General features: G+C 38.5%; 3 protein-coding genes across 4 annotated transcripts in view; 1 reads left to right on the top strand and 2 right to left on the bottom strand.

Annotated features, from left to right (window-relative positions):
* LOC145483513 (dual E2 ubiquitin-conjugating enzyme/E3 ubiquitin-protein ligase BIRC6-like) overlaps nt 1-5151 on the bottom strand; it is a 43131-nt gene extending 37980 nt beyond the window's left edge. For both annotated transcript variants that reach the window (XM_081462036.1, XM_081462037.1), the window contains exons 1-3: nt 3452-5151; nt 2099-2280; nt 675-827 (exon numbers count right to left, since the gene is read on the bottom strand). In XM_081462036.1, coding sequence (XP_081318162.1) covers nt 675-827; nt 2099-2280; nt 3452-3629 — 513 coding nt within the window. In that variant the 5' untranslated portion in view covers nt 3630-5151. The remainder of the gene's footprint in view (nt 1-674; nt 828-2098; nt 2281-3451) is intronic.
* Nucleotides 5152-5226: 75 nt separating this feature from the next.
* On the bottom strand, nt 5227-16571 carry LOC145483550 (uncharacterized). Its single transcript, XM_081462083.1, has 11 exons — nt 16345-16571; nt 14959-14965; nt 14246-14347; nt 13596-13626; nt 13066-13164; nt 11541-11596; nt 11131-11225; nt 10522-10552; nt 9886-9994; nt 8529-8753; nt 5227-6151 (listed from the first exon to the last, which is right to left on the bottom strand). The coding sequence occupies exons 1-11, from the start codon at nt 16569-16571 to the stop codon at nt 5949-5951; spliced, it is 1185 nt and encodes a 394-aa protein (XP_081318209.1). The 3' UTR covers nt 5227-5948.
* Nucleotides 16572-16633: 62 nt separating this feature from the next.
* On the top strand, nt 16634-19979 carry LOC145483525 (protein NDRG3-like). The gene is made up of 3 exons (XM_081462053.1): nt 16634-17313; nt 18144-18576; nt 18820-19979. The coding sequence occupies exons 1-3, from the start codon at nt 16702-16704 to the stop codon at nt 18885-18887; spliced, it is 1113 nt and encodes a 370-aa protein (XP_081318179.1). The 5' UTR covers nt 16634-16701; the 3' UTR covers nt 18888-19979.
* Nucleotides 19980-21294: the final 1315 nt, after the last annotated feature.

Here is a 21294-nt window from a genome sequence, read left to right as displayed (position 1 = left end):
TGAAACGATATGGCGCGCTGTGAACCCAGTATCAACGTGTTGAAATACATTCAATTTTTTTGAATTATCTTGTAATATTCAGACATTATTTTACTGGGGATGGAAAGGTGAGCTGTATACTAGCTACCATATCCGATTGATTTCCTAATATAAAGATTTAAAAACAAAAGTTGTGTCGTGGTCTTCTTTAGTTATCGGACAAAACGCGAGTCATCAGCTGCCGACCAGTTCTGAAAATTTAGTTGCCAGCGCTCAATTTTTGGTTGCATTGGCGACCAGTGAGTCACAATTTCGAGCCCTGTAAAGTGTCTTGCCCAAAAGCACAACACAATGTCCCTGGCCAGGGCTGGAATCCGGGCCGCTTAATCAGGAGATGAGCATACAAGCTATGAGGCCACCACGCCTCCCATACAAAAAGACAATTTGGTGTTCAGTGCAGGGAGAATTTAGAAGCTGGTTGGGTCAGTTCCCTTATGAGCAAGTGAAGTTATTTGAGCAAAACTTCAAGTTCCAGAACCACCATAAGAGATCAAATTATTGTTTTAATTTTAATCTATAAAGTTCTAATTAATCATGCTGATGAGAATTTTTTTCAGACTAGTAAAAGTTTGCTGGTGATAAGCAAGCTGTAATGCTGATTTTCTCTGCACCCTGCAGAGACAATGTATAATTACCTTGATTGCTTTGTCATGGCTGGAACTTGACAGTGACTGAGCCTTATCCACTTCTTCCTTTAACATTGAATGTACAACCTTCATACATTTCATCCTAACGTCATCTTCTGCAGCAGAGATACACATCTCCATAGCTGATAACAACTGGAGAGCCTGAAAACATAAGACAGAACAGATGTACTGTAATTAGCCAGGCAAAATCCTAACCAGCTTAAACATGTACCATGTTTCTCTCAAGTTACACAAACACACATGGAAGTTTGGGAGAATGAGAGATGCTGTGGGAACACAAGCCCACAGGTGAGTGTTTCCACAGTTTTTTGGAAACTATACCTAAAAAGTTACACAGTCTCTATCATTATCATTTATTTTCCACAATAAAAAAAAAATACATACAAGTGCAACAAATTAGATAGGGTAACTGGGACCTCCAAAAACCACTAGGCTTTTAGCAGAGGCCACCTTAATTGCCAATATAGCTTTACTTTTTAGCTTTGTGTGCATGGCATGAGCAATTCACCATTATTTCATTAAAAATGCATCTATATGTTTCTTCCAGTTGGAAAAGCTTGTTCAACCAGTATTAGATACTAACAGAGAATTTCTTTACACATAGGTACAACAATATATAAGAAAAGGATGTCGCTGTAAAAATAACTAATCTGAATAAGCTGAGGAATGTACTATTAATAATTTTTTGTGATTTTACTGCCACTGATCATGTTCTTGACACAATTACACTTTTCAAAACTACAATGTAAGCCTTATAAAGTCAAACACCCATGGGAGAGGGGTACTTGCCATAATGGCCTACAGGGGGAAGCTCTGCCCGAAAGGGGTACCTTTTTCAGGCTTCAGGTATATAAAAGGGTAGGGATTTCATAAGTTGAAGTATATGAAAAGGTAGGGAAATCTGTCATTTAGGTATTTGAAAGGGACTCTAATTAAAATATTTCGCACAGACCCACCTTAAAGCTGTATCATCTAATTTATTAAGCTTTACATCATTAACTTCATTTCAAGGGTTTAGAAAAGAGACGCGATATTCTTAAGTACATATGTGAAACGGATAACTTTTTCAATGAAAGGTATATGAAAGAGGCACCTTTCATGTCAAAATGGTATACAAAAGTGTAAGGGGTTGGACTTCGGGTGAAGCCTCCCTGTATAAAACTTTGTTGAGTCCCTTCCCGGCCAAACATCTAATAACTAAACTTTTCAGAAGCCTTCTTTTGCTCCAAACTCTGTTGAGAACTATAATCAAAAGAAATGATTGATATGTCATTGTTGTCTTCATTGTCACCACCAGCACCACTGCCGCTGCCAATGCAGTCATCAGCAACATCACTGTCATTGTTGTCAGCATTTCTGATTCCCCAACTGGAAAATAGGACCTTGTGATTGTTATAGAGTTTAACACTTACATCTGAGAGGGTTAGCTCCAACACAACTGGATCCAAGCAGGGACCTTTAAGAGGAGGTTGTAAGATGCTGTCCAGCAGCAACACACCATTGAGATCCTTCCGTAACCCAGAGACATATCCATTTGTAATGAACAGCTTCTCCACTTCAGGACAAAATCTGCACTGCAGAGGCCCTGTGTTCTCTAAGTAGACAGAAAAAATGGACTCCACTAATTATATTACATATATTACAGATATCATGTGAAGTAATACTTGGGAATCATTAGCAAAGAAACTCTACTTTTTTTTTCACCTAATATGTTGCATGTCATGCCATAAGTCATAAACATAATCTTATATTCTAAGCCTGTGCGCATGATTTTGCCATTTTACAGATTATGGATTAAAATTGCTAATTATGACTCAGCATCAGTGGTGAATGTTCACAGTTTCAGTTGACCTGCACTGTTTAAGACCTCTGTTTTGATTCATTCCTGTTAATAATTATTTGTACCTCTTTTGTTCTTAGATCTAGGGGCATTGTTTGTGTTCTTTATCTAATGTCTTGTTTGGCAATTATAAAGAGCCTTGTAAACAGTGCAAGTTGCCCCCACAGTTCACCATGTCACAATGCAATACCTCCACTTTTCCACATTATCAGTTTACAAAAAAAGTCATGCCCAATAGCCTAGGAAAAGTGACCACTAGTGGATTTTGCAGTCAACCTAGTGGATTCTGTCCTTCACTTGACCAATGGGCAAGTGAAGTTTCTTGGGAAAATTTGTGAGGAAATTCAAATTACTGAAAAACTGCAAGACATGAAATTTTGTGGAGACAGTGAGAATGACTTTCGGGCTGTTACATCATAGCTACAGCTTGCCTTTTGGGCAAGCTCAAAATTGGTTCTCTTTGCACCCTGACATATGTTTCTCACAGTTCAACTCAATCTTTGCAGTTGGGACTAACCCTATGCAAAAATATTGACGTAAGGTATTATATAATCTTAACGTGACTAAATTGAAAAGTGAATTTCAAGAATGCTAGCATAAATTCAACGACTTTTCGTAGCTTACAGACAGTGATTACAGCGAAGTTGTTCAAGTCTGGTTCACTCTGAAGATTCTGAACGGCTGGCTACACGTATTGAACAAGATCGATTTCGCTTTGTGGAACCATAGGTAGGCTTAAGATATATTACTGTACAACAATAAGAATTATGTTAATTATTAAAACCTCGCGCAAAGATGACTTGTCAGCATTTTGAGCAGTTAATTCTTAGGTAATTTGCTCAAACAGTAGAGGCAAAAAAGGGAACGGGCAATCTTATAAATCGTTTTCACATCAAAATCACATGCTTCATCTCATTAAACAGACCTGCTGTCGATGTTCGCTTCAAACGCAAACTGGAACGCGCATCCACAACCTCAATCGTCCCATCCTCGAGCGTACAGATGAAGCAGTTTGACGCTGGGGAAAATGTAACTGAGATTGGACGGCCACTGAACTGAAGGCACCCTTCCTCCTCAAAATACCACTCCTCCTCGGCCGCCATATTTGTGCTTCGACATGGTTTCGGGAATGACTGAGGGGCCAGGCCTGCTACAAAGCCACCAAGCCTTCCCTAGGTCCGTTTGGCGTGCAAAGTTATAGCCTTTACGCAGACCCAAACTCTTACCCTGAAGGCTTGAACGCACAGGGTAGGAATGCTTTTGACGTCCGACTCTGCCATAAACAAAGCAAAAAGATACTCCATTCCAGAGATCACGAGAGATCGACAATTTTACCAGTAATCTACTACAGCAACCTAGTACAACTAATATTACGGGGCGTAGTACAACGGGGTGCTAAAGGGCAGGGGGTGTCCGGTCACGAACCACGAGCCTAGTTTCCTTCAGATTACGAATCATGTGTATGTTTTACATTATTTCACAAATCACGTATTTTAACTTAAGCTAACTTACTTTGGCGTCCTGGTAATAGTTTACAACGGTCAATTTGCGTAGCATTTAGTTTTTTAAAACCAAAGGTATCGATGGAGAGCAGAATTATTTAGAAATACCGAGTCTAGAGTCGAACCTCTCTAATACAGACACCGAAGGCGCAGAACGAAGTGTCCGTATTAGAGAGGTGTCCGTATTGAAGAGGTCACCATGATGGCGCAACTTTTAAGTCTGTATTGTATTTGCATTTGTAAATGCAAGTTTTGCAAACTAACATTTTGACCTGTTCTGGCATTGGTGTCGCTGATCTGGACGATAAAGTGGCAATGTTTGTGTAACCGTCGACAGGATATGGTACATACCGCAAATTATCGACACCTGGTCCCCGAGTGTCCGAAATAGAGAGGTTAAATTTGTATGAATTTGCTCCCTAGGACCGAGATTTAGTGTTCGTTGTCCGTTTTGGAGAGGATCCACATTAAAGAGTTTTTTTTTTTTTTTAGAGGAAATGTATGAGAATTTTGTCGGTACATAGGAAACTGTCCGTTTTATAGAGGTGTCCGTACAGAGAGGTTCGACTGTAAATAAATTCTCATTCTCGGATAAAAGATAGTTCATTGTTGCTCGTTTCATTGTGCTTCGTAGATTCTTCCTCCAAGAATACTGTCTCTTTGAAGCTTTGTTCTTTATAGCAAATTTTAGCTTTTGCTCGGACTGCACACATACCCTGTTCAAGTCTCCAGCCGTTGCACGACCCAGGATGAGTTGAATCTGTAAAACGGGTGACCCTTTTTCAGCAAATCCTCTGAGAGGATTTAGACGAAAACAGTTTCCTGTTGCAGCCGTTCAGGGACCAACACAATAAAAGACGAGAGTAACAGTAGATAGGAGAGTACCACACCCTTCCCCATTTTTCTCTCAACGCTTTTCTCATTGTTCTCAACTAAACGAACGCCTGGAACATGGTACTGACGCTCTTGTCAGGTAACCCTTTTCTACTCGGGTTAAAAATTCTAGCAGTGATGACAGGGCCCCAGATTTTGCGAAGCTTTTCCTACTCTCGAGCTCTCTTTCTCGTCACGCTAAAAATGAGGCTATTCGTAGTCCGACTTGGCCAGTTGAATTGGCCAGAAGACTGTCGGCCCTCAAGTATCCTATGAGGACGACCACATATAGGTCAGTAGACGCACTCCCGTGGCAGTTATTAACAACCAAAACACACGCATGTCCTTTACTTTATTTACTTCCTTGCTACTGCATCATTTACAGTGCTATTAAATATCTAAAATGTACATTTTTTAAAGTTAAAAGATTGCAGTTTTTACGGTGTGAAATTTTACAAAGTATGATATTTCATTGAAAATAAGTATAGGTAAATGAAAGAATGCGAGTGGAATTGACGATTTAGACTTCGCGTGATATTGAAAACTCTCTGAAAACTGCACTAGTCTTTAGGCAAATGTAATTTCAAATAACTTTTTAATATCACGAGTAGTTCAAATCCTTAATTGCACGAGCTTTTGTACGATTACTCATTTGTTATATGACTGAGCAAGTTACGAAACAGCGCGCGTTATTTTACTTTGCAGTGCAAATTAAAAATTGGCCTGTTCTCAGCCAATCACAATGCAGTAATTTTCTCAGTCATATTGTAAAGGTTTTTCATGTATCTATTCCCAGGTACCATTGCTTCTAGTTAGTAAACGGCGTTTATTAACAAAAAAGAAAATTGAATTTTTCTGGGAATGTCGCTGACTTTCGCCACATCGGGAGCCTTTTCTATCTCTTTACACAAGTTAAAACAACTTATCAGGGCACTGCATTCACTTCAAACCACAGTGCTTCGCGGTCAAATTTACACCATAAAATAACATGCAATAATGTTAAAAACTAGACAAAATTCTGAAAACTGAATACTAGAGTCCAAGGTATCAGAAGTATCTGTTCCCTCCAGGAGCTCTTCTGAAATAGTAAAAATAGTAAAACTTAAGTCGCGTCACGATGTAGTTGAAGGTGGAGACAGGATCTTTACCACTGACGTGACAGCAAAATAATGTCACGCCAACAGCTACTGCGACAGTGATAAGAAAGAAACAGAACATTGCTTGACCAGGCGTGATACTCATATTCTCATCTGCGGAGGCAAAAGAGGTAAAAAGAATATTTTAATAAAAGTTGTGCAGGCCCTAGCAACATTGTTAAAGAAAATTATACTATTCATTTAGCACATTCAGTCTCTAGCTCAAAATGTAAATTCTCCTCCAAAACAACTCGTAGGCTAAACGACTATTTACCGTTAAAACAATACTAGCTGTGTTCTTCTTTAGGCGCTGAAGTTCGCATTATAGTTTGCCAAATTTAAATGACTTTAAAGTTTAAACGAACCACTAAGTTGTTTCTCAACTTGAAGTTGACAAAGGTGAATTAACTGCCATAGTGAGTTTGTGACGCCGACGTTTCGAGCGTCAGCCCCTCATGGTTACCGGTCATTTAGCCCACAAGTTGATAATAATAATAGTAATAATAATAATAATAATAATAATAATAATAATAATAATAATAATAATAATAATAATAATAATATACCCACAGACACGATAAAGCAGCCGCGTATATACATTGGAAAGTCTGTCACAACTATAATATAAAGACATCAGAAAAGTGGCATGACCATGAGCCGCAAACAGTTACAGAAAACGAGGATGTCACGATATTATGGGACATGTCAATACACACTGACAGGAAAATAACAGCCAACAGACCCGATATAGTGATTAAAGACCACAAAACGAAAACCTGTAAATTTATTGACATGGCAGTACCATCAGACAGAAACACATCCGTGAAAGTCAGTGAAAAACTATCCAAATATAAGGACTTGGAAATCGAAACAAGCCGAATGTGGGGCATGAGAACGGAAACGATACCAGTTATCATTGGAGCACTTGGAGCTATCAAAAAGGGACTAGGAACTTATCTTGGAAGAATTCCCGGCCAATTAAGCATCAGTGAACTACAAAAGATAACCTTGCTAGGTACAGCACACATTTTGAGGAGGGTGCTATCAAGCTAAAAACTGGCTATCCCCTAGTGCCCCAGGACCATGGTTTGGTCTCGGCCCTAAGGACTCTAAGCAAACATTACGTGAGGACGATAATAATAATAATAATAATAATAATAATAATAATAATAATAATAATAATAATAATAATAATAATAATATGGGCACTGGGGTAGGACAGGTTGGTACCTTAGTCTACTACGGGAATATGGACACTCCCGCCCACCAGAGTCTGGGGTGACACCTTTGGCAAGTGTCAGCAACCCCTAAGCCACCCACGTTAGGGTCACAACAGGGGGTAGGAGGGGCTCCGTAGTCTTGGTCGACAGCCCACCTAGGTGCTGGAGATGTAGAAAGAAGAGAAAAAGTAAACAAGGGGTGTTTCTTGGCTTCCCTAGGCAACTTGTTGTTGCCCGGAGCCAATGACGAAACCAGCTTCAATATCATCAATAGCTGTGCGAATCTTTAATAATAATAATAATAATAATAATAATAATAATAATAATAATAATAATAATAATAATAATACTTTATTCAAATACAGAGTACAAAGAGTATTTGAAAAGGAGGACCATGAGGTTATCCCTATTTAGGTCCCCTAACTAAAATTACAATCTAGAATTTAAAATTTTAAAATATCTATTACGTAAATAATTAACAATTTAAAATTTAATTAGCCCCTAGGCGGCTAGCCCCTAACCAAAAGTCGATTAGCCCCCAATCACGCTTAAAGAATGAGAAATAAACAGTGTTTTCAACTACTGGTTGGGAGTTTAACAACCCGGGGGGACTCCCATATAAAAAGGACAGGGTGCTCGTCGGAAATTTTGAAAAAAACAAAAAAACAAAAAAACAAAGAGGTACCAAGATCCTGTTTTGTGATCGTGGCTTGAATTTTTTTCACCCCTAAGAGGTACCAATTGCAAAACAACACATTTTTGCCATTTGTTTCGGCTCAATACCCTAAAAGGTACCGCAAAAGCTCCCGCTGTGAACCTTTTGAGGCTGAACACCTCAAGAGGTACCAAAACCGCACTTTTAACACCTAGAAGGTAGGATGAGCACTCCCGTCATTTTTACATGGGAGTTTACCCCCTCCTCTCCGAGCTAAATGACTGATTACTGCCTTCATCAGGGCAAAGTGAACATTTTGAAATGATGAAAGGCTAACGTTCATAACGTCAGCGACACAAACTCGCTATGGCATTATTAATTTACCTTTATCATTTTCAACTTAGCTAAGTGTTTCACTTCCCTGTCCACACAGCACAACAGTTTCTTTAGAAACTAATAACTTTGTTCATTCATGATGACGAGTCGTGTAACGTTTGAGATGTGTTCACACGTATATGCATCTCACTATCAACCTTGATTCCAGGCTCTCTCTCTCCTTTGCCTTGAGAGAGAGCCTGGGATCGAGGTTGCCCAAGTGTAGCTGTCCAACACGTACTGTTTACTTGTGCATCAGGTGTGGTCGTGTCATGTTCCTCCTCGTGAGACTCTCCAGCGGGGGTTGGCCTTGAATCCACTGCTGCATCTCCATTCTCTTTGACATTCTCTTTTGCTGACTCGGCACTTGTCTCTTTTGCTGACTCAGTACTTTCTGGAGACTGAGTGGCTTTTTCGGGACTCGCCTCGTCAGACTGCTTGGATTTGTTGAATTTCTGCATGGCGGCTGAGAGCAGAATACAAGAGATGAAGAGTACATGAGTTCGTTACTCCTTCACTAAACAAACATAAGCAGTTCACATTTCAGAGTGAAGTCTTTAAGTCTTTAAGTAATTATCACACAACACCCTCGAAGCTCCAAGGTTTTGCTTAATTTGCACCTTATAACTTAACATAATAACTTGCTTGTTACAAATAGATGACTTTTAATAATGTGAAATAACGCATTTAAGAAGAGCAGGGGTGAAAACTGGAAATATGGTAAAGAAAAAAATGAGCAGTTAAGGTCAAAAGTTAGTTTGAATTCTATACATCTTCATGAACTAATGTATCTTAAGGCAAAGAAAAAGGAAAAAAAATGTTTTTGGATTACCGTAATGATTGGACTGAACACTCGGAGCGTTGATTTACTTTTGGTAACTCGAGGGCGCGCGCTATTGGAGACGGTGGCGCTTATTAGGGACGGGACGCTTATAAGCGACAGGATGCTTATCAGGAACGGGACGCTTATCAGGGACGGGACGCTTATTGGGGATGGGACGCTTATTAGAGATACGACCCTTATTAGGGACACGACGCTTATTAGGGATGGGACACTTGTTAGGAACGGGACGTTTATTAGGGACGCGATGCATACTAGGGACGAGGCGCTAGCTATGCAGTCAGGTTTGCAGTGCTCGACGTCTAATTTACTGATTGAGCAGCTAGAATTGCAAACTCTTTCAAAGGTCATTGATGGGTTTCCTGAAAAAAAGTGTTTAATTCCTAGATAATTTTCACCTCAACAGTAAGGTCATACATATACTTTCGAAAGGTCCCTTACTCCTCCCACTCGGCCTCTTCGTACTCAATTTTTGAGCATCACAGCCATTTTTTCGTTTTTCACAGCTCAGTTTTTGCAGCTCAACTTGTGGTCAAATCTAAATTACACAGAGCAGTGTTGCACTGACCAAGCAAGAAGTCTGTGCAGTTTAAGTGCAGTGCAGTGCAGTACAATGCAGTGCAGAGCATTGATCCACCAAAGCACAAGTGCTATATAATGTTGAGAGCCACCTTAATCGCTGTGCATATTTATCAATCACATGTGAAAGAGAAATGTCTGTTTGCCAGATGTCAGCCAATTTGTTTTTCTAGTGTACCTGTATATTGCTCCTTTCCCATCTCAGCATATATGACAGTGAAAAGATCCAGTGTACGTTTGGTTATGGGATGTTCTTCTCCATATATGGATTGGCGCAGTTTTACAGCCTGGAGAAAATGTTGCAATTGACAATGGTAAGCTATAAATTAAAGAAGTTAATAAGAGTATTACACTGCTACTTTACAGCATAGAATGAGGGGGAGAGAACATGAACTAAGAAATGTCAGATCTAAGTATCACCAATAATATTATTCTCATTGAATGGCTGTCTGAAAGATTTTATATTTTGAACTCTAGATAAATGTTATGCCTATTTAAGAAAAAGTTATGAGGTAGTCATGATTGATCATCGCAATACCAAATTAAAGCCTGAAAAAAATTCAGCCTTGAACGGCAAGCCTGAATTTTTTTCAGGCTTTAATTTCACAACTGCTTAATGTGTATGTACTGCAATGATAAATTATGTCTTCATTTCTTTTTCTACAGTTCAAATATATGATCTTTCATATAAGCTTATTCACTTGCATAAAGTTATAATGTTTACCAAGATGCAGAGTAAACACATTAGACCATTACAAACTTTCTCTTTCTCTCCAAAGATCCTAAATTCTTAAATAGACATGAAATGTCTCACCTTGCCACAGTACTCTAGTGCCAGCTGAGCACTGTAAAAAAGTGATGCAAAAAATGTCATTTAAGTTAAGGAAATAATGCCAAATATAATGCTTTGGTAATTTTTAGTGACCAAAATAAACTTTGTTGAAAATGTTCTGCTATTGATGAACCAAGCTAAATGGCTGAAATAGATTAAGTTTCTTTGGGTGTAAGTCCATATAATTTCAAATATCATGCACTTTCAAGCCCAGTTGCTCATGAGATCTAGCCGATCCCAGTTGACGACACTCTGGCTGATCCCAAAGCACCCTGTATTGAGCAAGAAAAACAGGGGTACCCAGGGGACTTATAAGCCTCTACACCACAAGGCAAATAGAAGTATTGCTTATCCCCTTGAATGTGCTGCTAGTTCATCACATCTTGTTTCCCCAGAAATTTTGATCCAGAGTAGGCTTGATAAGCAGCTGCTGTTTCAGGAAATGAGCTTGCCTCAGCCCCCAGGGAGGAATGCGACTGGACCAGAGAGAGTGGCAGAAAATTGTGCCTGATTTAGAGCCATTATGCCACTGTGGCTTGCTTCTCAATGGGCATGATGTAGGAAAAACAGACACCAGGTTTTGACACTTACTCTTTCTGCTTCAAGCACATATGTGCTAGCTTCTCATATTCATTTGCTGACCGAGCCTCAGTCGACTGTCCTTGTGGATCATCCTTGACCTCAGGCTGAAAGAAAACAAAACATGAAGTAAAAAAAGAAGTTGTATTCCATGAGCTACCTCTCTAAATGGGTGCTTGTCATCCAATGGTCATACATGGCCTGATAGTAGTCCCCTGTGAGATTGTACCATGAACAGTTTTAGCCAATGACATCAAAGGAAAATTTATTGGTGAATATATATAATATATGGATTTAGACTGAGTCACTCAGAAGATATCCTCACTGAAAGGTATCCTTAGGACCCCTTTATATATTCATTCCTACAGGAGCAGATAACTGCATAATTAGAATGCCAAAACCAAGCATCTTTCTGTTCTAACCTGGGATACTTTGTCTCCTGTACTCTTGTCAGATGTAGTGAAACTGCCAGTATTATCTACAAATAAATAGTAGAACTTAATTAATAGTCTTGACTAGGTTTAATATCAATTCTGTCTGTAATATTAGAACAAAATAGCAGACTGCCCTATAGGGTAGAGATCAAACCAAACTAAAGCCTGCTTACAGGAATTGCTGCAATATAATGATAAAGGTGCATTGTCTGTTTCTTGCAAACCTAATTTGTTCTACTTGCCATAAAAATACCAGGAGGAAGTACCCAAATCTAAAATTGAGAGGAAGGAGACCTTTTTTTTTGGGGGGGGGGGGGGGAGGGCATGTAAAATTTACACTGTCTAAGGTTCACTTTAAAGGAGTTTTGCCATGGTTTATGGATCTTTAGTCCAAATTTTTGAAATTTGTCATTTGTAATCTGTGTTAATCTTTTCACCTTCAACCATCCTTGTACCTTTATGATAATTATCTCTTTGCTTTTTTTCTATCTTAGTAAACAGCCTGCAAGCAGGCTCTCAAGCATTGCGGCAGGAACAAAGTTGATGAGCAAAGTTGTGACAGATGAGTCAACGAGTGAAGCAAAAAGTCTGTGAATCGTCTTTAGGAAGGAAGGAATGTTTTTGCAGGTTATGCCAACTGGATACGCATGGTAAACGTTTTAAATTTCTTGAACTGTTTGCAACTGCAGCGATGATCAAGAAAGTTTGTGAAGGTCAACATTCAGATACTGTAGTGTTAGTGACTTGCTCCCTAACCAGCATAATTCATGATCAGGTAAAAGAGGGAAATTCAATTGGCTTAGATTGTGCTGCGATTAAAGATGTCAACGATTTGTCCAACATTGCGAGCAGCAAAACACAAGTGCTGTGTGCATAACTAAAACTAAAGCCTCCATGTGCAATTTGCTATCATGTTTGTTGATGTTAATTTTCTCAATTTCTATTGGCTAATAATTTGACACATTAAGCTAGTGAGTTGTCATAATCTTGACACCTTCAGAGGGGCTGTATTCAGAAAATAGCATCTGTGCAGGCTCTCATTCTCACTGGCTCACTTGGCTCGCTGACTCTCACTTCCTTCACCAACACCAATGATGAGAGCCTACTTGCAGGCTATCTTAGTAAACTACTATTTTCAGTTTTCCTCAATTTACAGGTAATTTTAAATTGCCAAAATACTGTCTTTGAGCTCCTTTAAACTTCGTACATTTTAATTGGAATGGTTTTGCAAGGTTTACTGAGGTTTCCTTTGAGGGCAGGGCTGGTGGGGAGAAGTTGTATTTTTTGGTGGTAATCTGTCAACAGGGGATGTCTCTTAATGTCTCTTTATCCTTAGTAAGAGTAATGGAACACACTAGGGGAAAGAAATTGCTCAGCTGATAAAAAATGCTCCCAGTTCTTCAATATTTAATATATTCATATCAGTATTAATTGTGTTTTCCTGGCACTATAATTGTCATCTGGGTGCATTCATGAAATGTGATATCATGTACAAAATAACAGTAAATAATACCCAGTTCATTCTGTGTTGACTGGAGTTCATTTCCAACACTGATAAGTGATGTTTCATAATAAAGTTTCTCAGCCTGGGCAAATGAAACAGCATTCTCATCTAGCACACTAGTTAAGGGGTTTCAATGATATTTAATAGTCTGGAATAATAAGTACTAGTGTAAAATATATGATATGAAACAGAAGATTGACATTGAAAATGTGCAAAATTTCTATTAACTCTCATTGAAAACCTAACCTCCATTTACCTTTTATAAGGAAGAACCCTCTCAGTAAACAGCCTCCCTGCTCCGTGGAGTGTAGAATAGCTACTGTTCTTTTTATGTCAAATTTCTTGTAGAAGCAAACAAACCACAGAATATGCTGTGGTTGCTGCAAACATATTTTTAATTATCGACGAGCAAAGCTTACTACTTGTGTTCTGAGGTTGCAATTAAGGGCATCTACTTAACAAACATAGCACTGGATTTCAAAACTAAATGTTATCCTTCTCGTCTCACACAACACATACATGTAAGCATTGAAAGATACAATCTCCAAGTTGGCTGTAAATCTCTGCTATCTGCCAAGAAAGAAACAACTTACAGTAATTAAAGAAAGGCCATTATTACTAAAAGCCATCAGAAATTTTCTGATGGCCTTTAGTAAGATTGACTTTTTCCCTAATTATTGTTAAATAGTCATAAAAATGTGGAAAATACCAAAAACATCCATAGATTAGGAGAAAAAGTGTAGTCTATGAGGAATATCTGCAGGAAAAAAATTAATGCAAAAAGACAAAAACAGTACAGGGAGAAACGACATGATCTACAGACGTCCAATCCCACAAGTCTTTGCAATAGCCATATTCATATTGTCGGTAATGGACTGGAACTAGCTTGCAATGGAGGCTCATGCGGAGGAATATCATTAAAATGAGAATAATGTCATTTGCATTTGAAAACTTAAGACTCCCTGCGTTAGCCTCAGTTGCAAGCTAGTTCCAGTCTAACACCAAGAATACCTGTGAATAGGGTCAATTTGTACAGACTAATTTGATTTCATGATGCAAAAGTGATTGATAAATCTATGTAATTAAGTTACGCTCATAAATATTTGTTTTGCATTTGTGCCAAAACTGAAGTTTTAAAAAGAAAAAGGGATAGAACAGAAAAGGGTCAAGATCAAACTGGAGTACTCACATTATGAAGGCACTCTGGAAGTTGTTGAAATTCAGATCCATCTTTTAATCCTCGCACACAGGCCAGCAGACAATAGAGACCATGCTGTAAGTTCCCTTTCTTCTGTTTGTGAATTGATTGCATCCATATTCAGTGATCAAATAATAACTCATTTCTTGTGGTTACATGGCTTTTGTATTTAAAACAAAATTACTGTGGGATTACCTAAGGCAATATGTCTCTGTCAGTTACTAGATAGTTACGTGTAAGTGTGTGGCATTGTTGCAATTTGTTGCTGTTGTTGTGTTGCCCAATGATGAGACCACAAGAAATATCAAATAAAAATAGTTTGTGATACCACATTATCCTCTCTGACTTAATCCACCCCTAACCTTTACTGCATCCTCATGCAATTATCCCAGCTACTACGAATACATTTTGACAGGGTTGAAGCTTGTTAAGAAGGTATACAAGGATCTCAAAAATAGTGCAACCTAGATTAAAACCAAGCAAACAGTTTTATTTGGTTGAGGACACTCATCTCAGCTATCTGATTTCATGGTCACATGAGAAGTAGGGTTGCCCAAAAAAGCAAAATGCAATCACTGAAGACCTCAGTTGACTAAGTGACTGGTCATCTCTAATTAACTTTCTGTTGATGAAGTCTTCCATTTATACCCATAGGCCGCAACTTATATCTCAAAAGGAGAGAACAAGGGATCTTCCATTGTTACCTTGAATCTGAAAAAAAAGAAGAAAATTAATGAATGGTTAATATTATAACTAGATAAGTTATTTACAGTCAAAGAAAAGACACAGGCTTTCAGTAACCTGTCTATACATATTTGTAGTTTTTCAAATTTCAATTCTGTTATATACATGATATGCAATATCATAGGCATGTAGTGCGTGCAAAGATCTATAACTATAATCTTGGTTACATGTTTAAAAGCTTTGAAACTTGCAACAGGCAAAATGCACTCTTAAAAGTCTACGTACAAGTTGTTAGCAACATTAGAAAGAGGTGGAAAGAGTCCAAAGGTTTTTTTTGTGCATTTTTAATGGTACATGCAGGAAATAAAGCTGTTCACAATATGAAATGTTATAATAATTTTTGCTGCTTTGATTGGCTGTGTAGATCTACATCTACATCTACATCTAGTTAGCTGAATAACAACTTCTTGGTTATAAAGCCTGATGGATTACCACTTAACAAAATTTTGGGAGAAATTATTTGAAATTACTCAAAATGGAAATTCAGGTTTGACATGAACTACATGCTGAACAGTTCCTCACTTTATTTTAATTATGTATCATTTAGACAGACTATCCATCAGCAAAAATAAATGAGTACAGCCCATATATTATGAGGAAAAGGCAATAAAAAGTTTTAATTTTTTTCCTGAGAGAGCAGAGCAACAAATTCTGCAATCTGATTGGTTCTTAACGGTGGGAAAAATGATCAACGAGAGGCCACAAATGACTTTTGGAATGTCAGGGAATACGTTGACCCAGGAGAAACTTGACACTGCCTAAAGACATGACTGCCAGCAAAAGGGGTGTGTTCCTAATTACGCACTTTGACAAGGCGAAAACCACCATGCATGCGATGTGCCCTGCAAAAACTAAAATCTTAAATCAAGATTTTTCATCTTACCTCAGCACCAGAACAAAAGCTGACATAAGTTGTCAGCTTTTGTTGTGGTGTTGAGATAAGATGAAAAATCTTAAATTAAGATTTTAGGTTTTATGGACTGTGTGTGGAAAAGGTCGACATTCACAAAAGCGATTTGAGAGAGAGGAAAAAAAATAAATGAGTCATTTACTGGCTTAGGTTCAGTCTGTATTGTGAAAAATTGTGACCTCGGATTTGGAAATGTTGCCCTCGATGTGCGGCTTTGCAGCATTTTCAAGACCAGTTTTTCACTATAGGGTCCTCCCAGCTGGCAGATAACATATATTTATCCAATTGCCTCTTAAAAACTCTTTCAACTGTTAACTCTAATCTACATAATAGCTTAACTGTAAGCTTACATTCCACAGCGAAATTTAATTATTTAATTAAAAAAAAAAAAAAACCAATCAAAATAGGGGTTCACTACGATATCTGACAATCTTACTTGATTCCTTTCTCAAATAGTAAATGCCGTTCGTGATCAGATAGTGGTTCCTCGGGTATTTTCTCTTCAGACAGGTCAGTTAGTTCGCTTCCATCTTCTGTAGGCTGTATAGTGTTTTGGTCGACTTGACCGGAATGTTTGTCGTCTTCAGCAGGGACTACATCTTGAACGTTGCTATCAGGCCTTTCTTCATCAACCTGCACATCTGCAGCCGCACTACTTTTCATCCTTTAACATAAATAAACGCGGTAGCTTTAGTTAAAAAAAGTAAATGACAGTCAGAGAACATTTGATCACGGCATATTTTATCTTCACCTCGCAACAGTCGTAGTTCAGTTTACCCTTCATGTAACTTGCATGGAAGCACTGGTTGATATTCGAACGGTCCCGTGGAACTTTGCAATCGCCCTACTTGCAAAACACGAAGGAGAGGAGAAGATGGAAGCACAACCTCTCGTTAGCCTTACTTCGATAGATATTCACGAATCCGAACCAAAAGTCTTCGACGATCACGAAGCGTTCATCTCGCTCCTTTCTGAGCACGATGTGGAAACCTCCAGAGGGAAGCTGCGTGTAACTCGGCAGGGAAAAGAGGGGAAGACTGCCATCGTCACGTTCCATGATATTGGACAAAATCACACATCAGCATTTCTTGGTTTCTTCAACTTCAACGAAACGCGGCCCCTTCTAGATCAATTCTGCATCTACCACATTGACGCTCCTGGCCAGCAAGAAGACAGCGAGGACTTGCCAGCAGAATACTTGTATCCCACAATGGACGAGTTGTCTGACATGGTTGGAGAAGTGGTGAATTTTTTCGACATCAAACGATTTATTGGCTTCGGTATTGGCGCTGGAGCCAACATCCTCTGTCGATATGCACTCTGGAATCCTACCCGAGTTGAAGCCCTAGTTTTGGTGGAATTAGTGGCTTCTAATGGAGGGTGGATCGAGTGGGGATACCAAAAGGTAGGTTTGCGCTGCATGTTCGTGCAAGAAGTGCGAAAACTATGTACATTTTGTACTAGCAAGTGTGCAAATCCGCTACTTAATATGAGCTTGGCGAACGGAAGATATCAATTATTTATCACATTTATGTGTTTGCTTCAGAATGACACCATTACAGTAATTCTTGCTCGTATGTTTAGGCAAGATTTTCGTATAACCTCATCATACATTTATTATGCATGCTGTTGTTGACAACAATAGTAAAATTTAATAGTGGGAATGATATGGGGAGGGTGTTGGGAGAGATGACAAGGGTTGGAAAACAACGGCGAGAAAAATTTAATTTCCCTGTGAAAAGGGAGCAGCTACATCAGTCAGATGTGTTAATTTACTTTGGGGTTGCCTTGGCAAACATTCAAGTCTGTTTGGCTTATTGCATAAAACCATGAATAAAAACAGGGTCAAGAAAAAAACTGAATAGGATATGGTGAGAATGGGCGAGGAAATTTTCGAAAATTCACTTTACAAAGGAGTTGCTGTTGAACTTTGGGTTCAAATTATTTCCACAACTTGGCCTCGCATTTAGAGTGCCTCTCAATGCTCCATTCCTTCACATTTTGGCCCTCAAAAATAATCCCATAAGCACCCACACAGTCAGTATTTGTTAAAAACAAGCTATTATTTTATTTGCTGCTGATGCAAAGCTACCTCCTCATCACACAGATCTTAAAGATTTTATCTCAAATTATTCAGTATATATAAATGCAGTAATGTGGTGTAATATCGCTGTACATGTATACAGTATGTGTATGTACCTAACTTTAGTGCTATACCTGGTGTTTGTTCCATAGATGTGTGTCAAACAACTGCAAAGTAAGGGGCTTACAACCTTTGTGGAAGACTATCTACTCTGGCATCACTTTGGTAAAAAGACAAAGGAAGAAAACCTGGACCTTGTGCATGCCTTTAAGCAGAGTCTCCACACAGTCCTGTCCCCTCGCAATCTCTCTTTATTCATTAACTCTTACCTGAGACGCACAGACCTTCAGATACATCGCCCAGAACCTGGCAGTTCAAAGAAAGTTCAGTCATTGAAGTGTTCAACTTTATTGGTAACAGGATCCAACTCTCCCCACCAAGATGATGTCATTGAAACCAACTCTAGGTTAGATCCAGCGATATCCAACTACTTCAAAGTGTCAGATTGCGGTGGCATGCCACTGGAAGAACAGCCTCATAAAGTGGCCACTTCACTCATTCTGTTCCTTCAGGGCTTGGGCTACTGTAAGTATAATGGCCTAAGATTCACTGTTCAGAAACTAAGGCCTAAAATATAGGAGCAACAAACTTAACCATGATTTGTTTCACTAAAAGTATACAAACAGTTATACATGAAACCAAAATGCAAATTAAATTAAGAAACTACATTGGTTGGACATGTGTAATGCTAATCTATATCTCACAGAAACATTCTGTCAAGAAGGTGCTGTGAAAAAGTGTGAGATATTATTTATTACTTTTTTGCAGTGACTCGCCTTCATACAAATCCTCCAAAGGTAACGCCTCCAGCAACAAGAGAACCAAGCGTCTGTTGAGCCCAGAATTGCAGGAATTCTAACCTTATGCATGGAAGTCACACCAGATTGGTGGAACAGGCTATCTGCTGTTTGCTTTTCCAGAAAATTAAATGCTGCAGCCCTTGCAAATATTTTGTTAGTTGAAATATGGAGTCAAACTCTTTAAACTCTTGCTTGCAGTGAAGTCATGACTTCCTTTGATCTGAAAAATGTTCAAGCCCTATTTAGTTATCCTCTTAGTCAAAATCAATTTCTTTGAACCTGCTGAATACATTTTTATGGGTGTCTTGTTATTAATTTAATACAGACATTTTTTGTCTGCAGTTAATGCATGTCTCTTGAATCAACCCTTATTAATAATGCAGACACCTCATAAGTCGGAAACTTTCTGTGGTCTTTTGGGTTTAACTCCACTCTCATCTAAAAGCAATTTGAAATGGATTTAATTTATAAACAATTAAGTAAAGGGCAAGTGTTAATTGCTTTTAAAAATTGAATCAGGCAAATGAAAAAGAATTTAAAAAAATCTAATTTTGCTAGATGGTAATATTTTGGGCCACTGAGGTTGTTCAAAGGATGAATAAATACATACTACACACTGAATGAACGACTACTCGGAGGAAATATTTTAGTTACACAAACTACACTATCCACTTAATTAAATAACATTCTTAGAAAGAATCAGAGAGCCTTTGAATGGCTAGGTGTTGAACTGAATGTCTCCATATCTACACTTGATAGTGTGACAGTGGAACAAGAATATTTTGTTCAATGTACTTTAATTTATCAGATGAATAACATTTTTTGCACTGAATTTCACGGGAAGTAAGTTATTTACTGTAAATTGTGCACAGTCACATGTATGTTAAAGCAAATGGACTGCCTAAGGGTTGGATAAGCTTGTTCCAAGCTCTCAGATAATGGAGATAGAGTACATGTATAATACCAATAAGCTCTTGCAAAAGAGATGAGTCGGAGATATTTGTAAGATGTTTTTGCTCACTCTCAACATTTTGGAGCTTGAAATAGTCCATTCATGGTGTTGCACTGGATGTAAAATTTCTTGTCTATTTAATGATTTTCAATAAATTAAGCTGTGGTTTCTTGTCAGTCTGATTTGTGAATATCAGCAACTTTACATCTGTTAGAAATCTGATACAACACACTGGAGACCACTCCTACATCGTTTCATCATAATAACATTGTGTTGTGAATCATTTGCGTAAATTACACGAGAGTGGCAAAGGGTCTAAGTTGGAATGGATGAGGGCAAAACCTAAGCCCTGCCCAAACAGACTCACAAGTAGTTACAAGTACATGTAGCTGCAAGTTGATCTTGCATGGAGACTTGTGTTAGGTGGCCCAACGGACTCGCAAGTTTCCTTGCAAGTAAACACAAGTTGCAAAAAACCCGTTTTAAGGCAGACACATCCTGTATTTCCTTGGCTAATAAAAGGTTAATGGACGCCAGTAACTTGTGTTGACTTGATTTGGGTGGCCAAATGGTGAAAAACTTGCGTCAGCCTGCAAATCATCGCAAGTCAACACGCCCGTAGGGCCTGGCCAAACGGAGTTGGAAGTAGATCCATGTTTTCTACTTGCGAGTCCGTTTGGCGGCTTCAGTATGTTGCGTGACAAAAGCAACTAAGAGACAGTCATGTGATTTGTGAATATATGAAAAAGCCATTGTTAAAAGTAGCATAACATGTATGACATACAAATTTTAAAATGGGATGACAACCCCCTTTTGCTACCCTCTCACATCAGTCAAGTCCATAAATGTGTTTGACACTGCGATCTACAAACTAAGATTGCTTGTCCAAAATTTCGCAGAAAGTTATCTGTTTACTGCAAATGGTGGAAAACAGTTTCATCGCAGTAAATTTTAATTAGTCCCTCAGATTTGCATCAACTTGTTCCAAGCTCTCAGATCTTAGAGGAGTACATTCTGATAAAGATTAGTATAAGAGATTTTTCCCTTTCACTCCCTCAACTTACTGCATTGTAACAAAATTGTTACAATGCCTGCATGGCAGTTGCTTTTTGTTTGTCAGTGAGTACGAAGTGGGAGAAGAGTGCAAGAGTTTGGGGTACAAGACAGAACAGATAGCAAACCAAACAGACACCAAGAGAGCAGGGGAGCTGCTCAATTTCCTTCAGGTAAATCGAGCCTAAGGGCAAAAGAACTTTCTTAAACTCACTTCACAAGAGCTACGGGAACTAGTAGTTGGTAACCATTCTCAATATTCCAATTCATATTACCTACTTTGAGTAAGGTTATCTTTTCTGAGAGGAAAACTGGTCTGAAACAATGAATAGTATGTAAAATAATCAAATTTGGTAAAAGTACAGAATGACTGGAAAATATATATCAAATAACTTCTCATTGCAATCTTGTCAGGCTACTTTTAAGAAAGGAGGCAAT

The sequence above is a fragment of the Orbicella franksi genome, chromosome 4 (assembly GCF_964199315.1).
Source record: "Orbicella franksi chromosome 4, jaOrbFran1.1, whole genome shotgun sequence".
NCBI classification, from domain to species: domain Eukaryota; kingdom Metazoa; phylum Cnidaria; class Anthozoa; order Scleractinia; family Merulinidae; genus Orbicella; species Orbicella franksi.
This window is presented reverse-complemented; position numbering and strand designations above follow the sequence as displayed.

What these genes read in the sequence shown, in the direction of transcription:
- LOC145483550 (XM_081462083.1), bottom strand. Translation starts at nt 16,571, where the DNA reads ATGAAAAGTAGTGCGGCTGCAGATGTGCAGGTTGATGAAGAAAGGCCT. An exon ending in CACTAGAGTACTGTGGCAAG is followed by an intron (nt 9,995 to 10,521) that starts GTGAGACATTTC and finishes CATTTTCTCCAG; the next exon opens with GCTGTAAAACTGCGCCAATC. An exon ending in GGGAAAGGAGCAATATACAG is followed by an intron (nt 8,754 to 9,885) that starts GTACACTAGAAA and finishes TTCTGCTCTCAG; the next exon opens with CCGCCATGCAGAAATTCAAC.
- LOC145483525 (XM_081462053.1), top strand. Translation starts at nt 16,702, where the DNA reads ATGGAAGCACTGGTTGATATTCGAACGGTCCCGTGGAACTTTGCAATC. An exon ending in TCGAGTGGGGATACCAAAAG is followed by an intron (nt 17,314 to 18,143) that starts GTAGGTTTGCGC and finishes TTTGTTCCATAG; the next exon opens with ATGTGTGTCAAACAACTGCA. An exon ending in CCTTCAGGGCTTGGGCTACT is followed by an intron (nt 18,577 to 18,819) that starts GTAAGTATAATG and finishes ACTTTTTTGCAG; the next exon opens with TGACTCGCCTTCATACAAAT.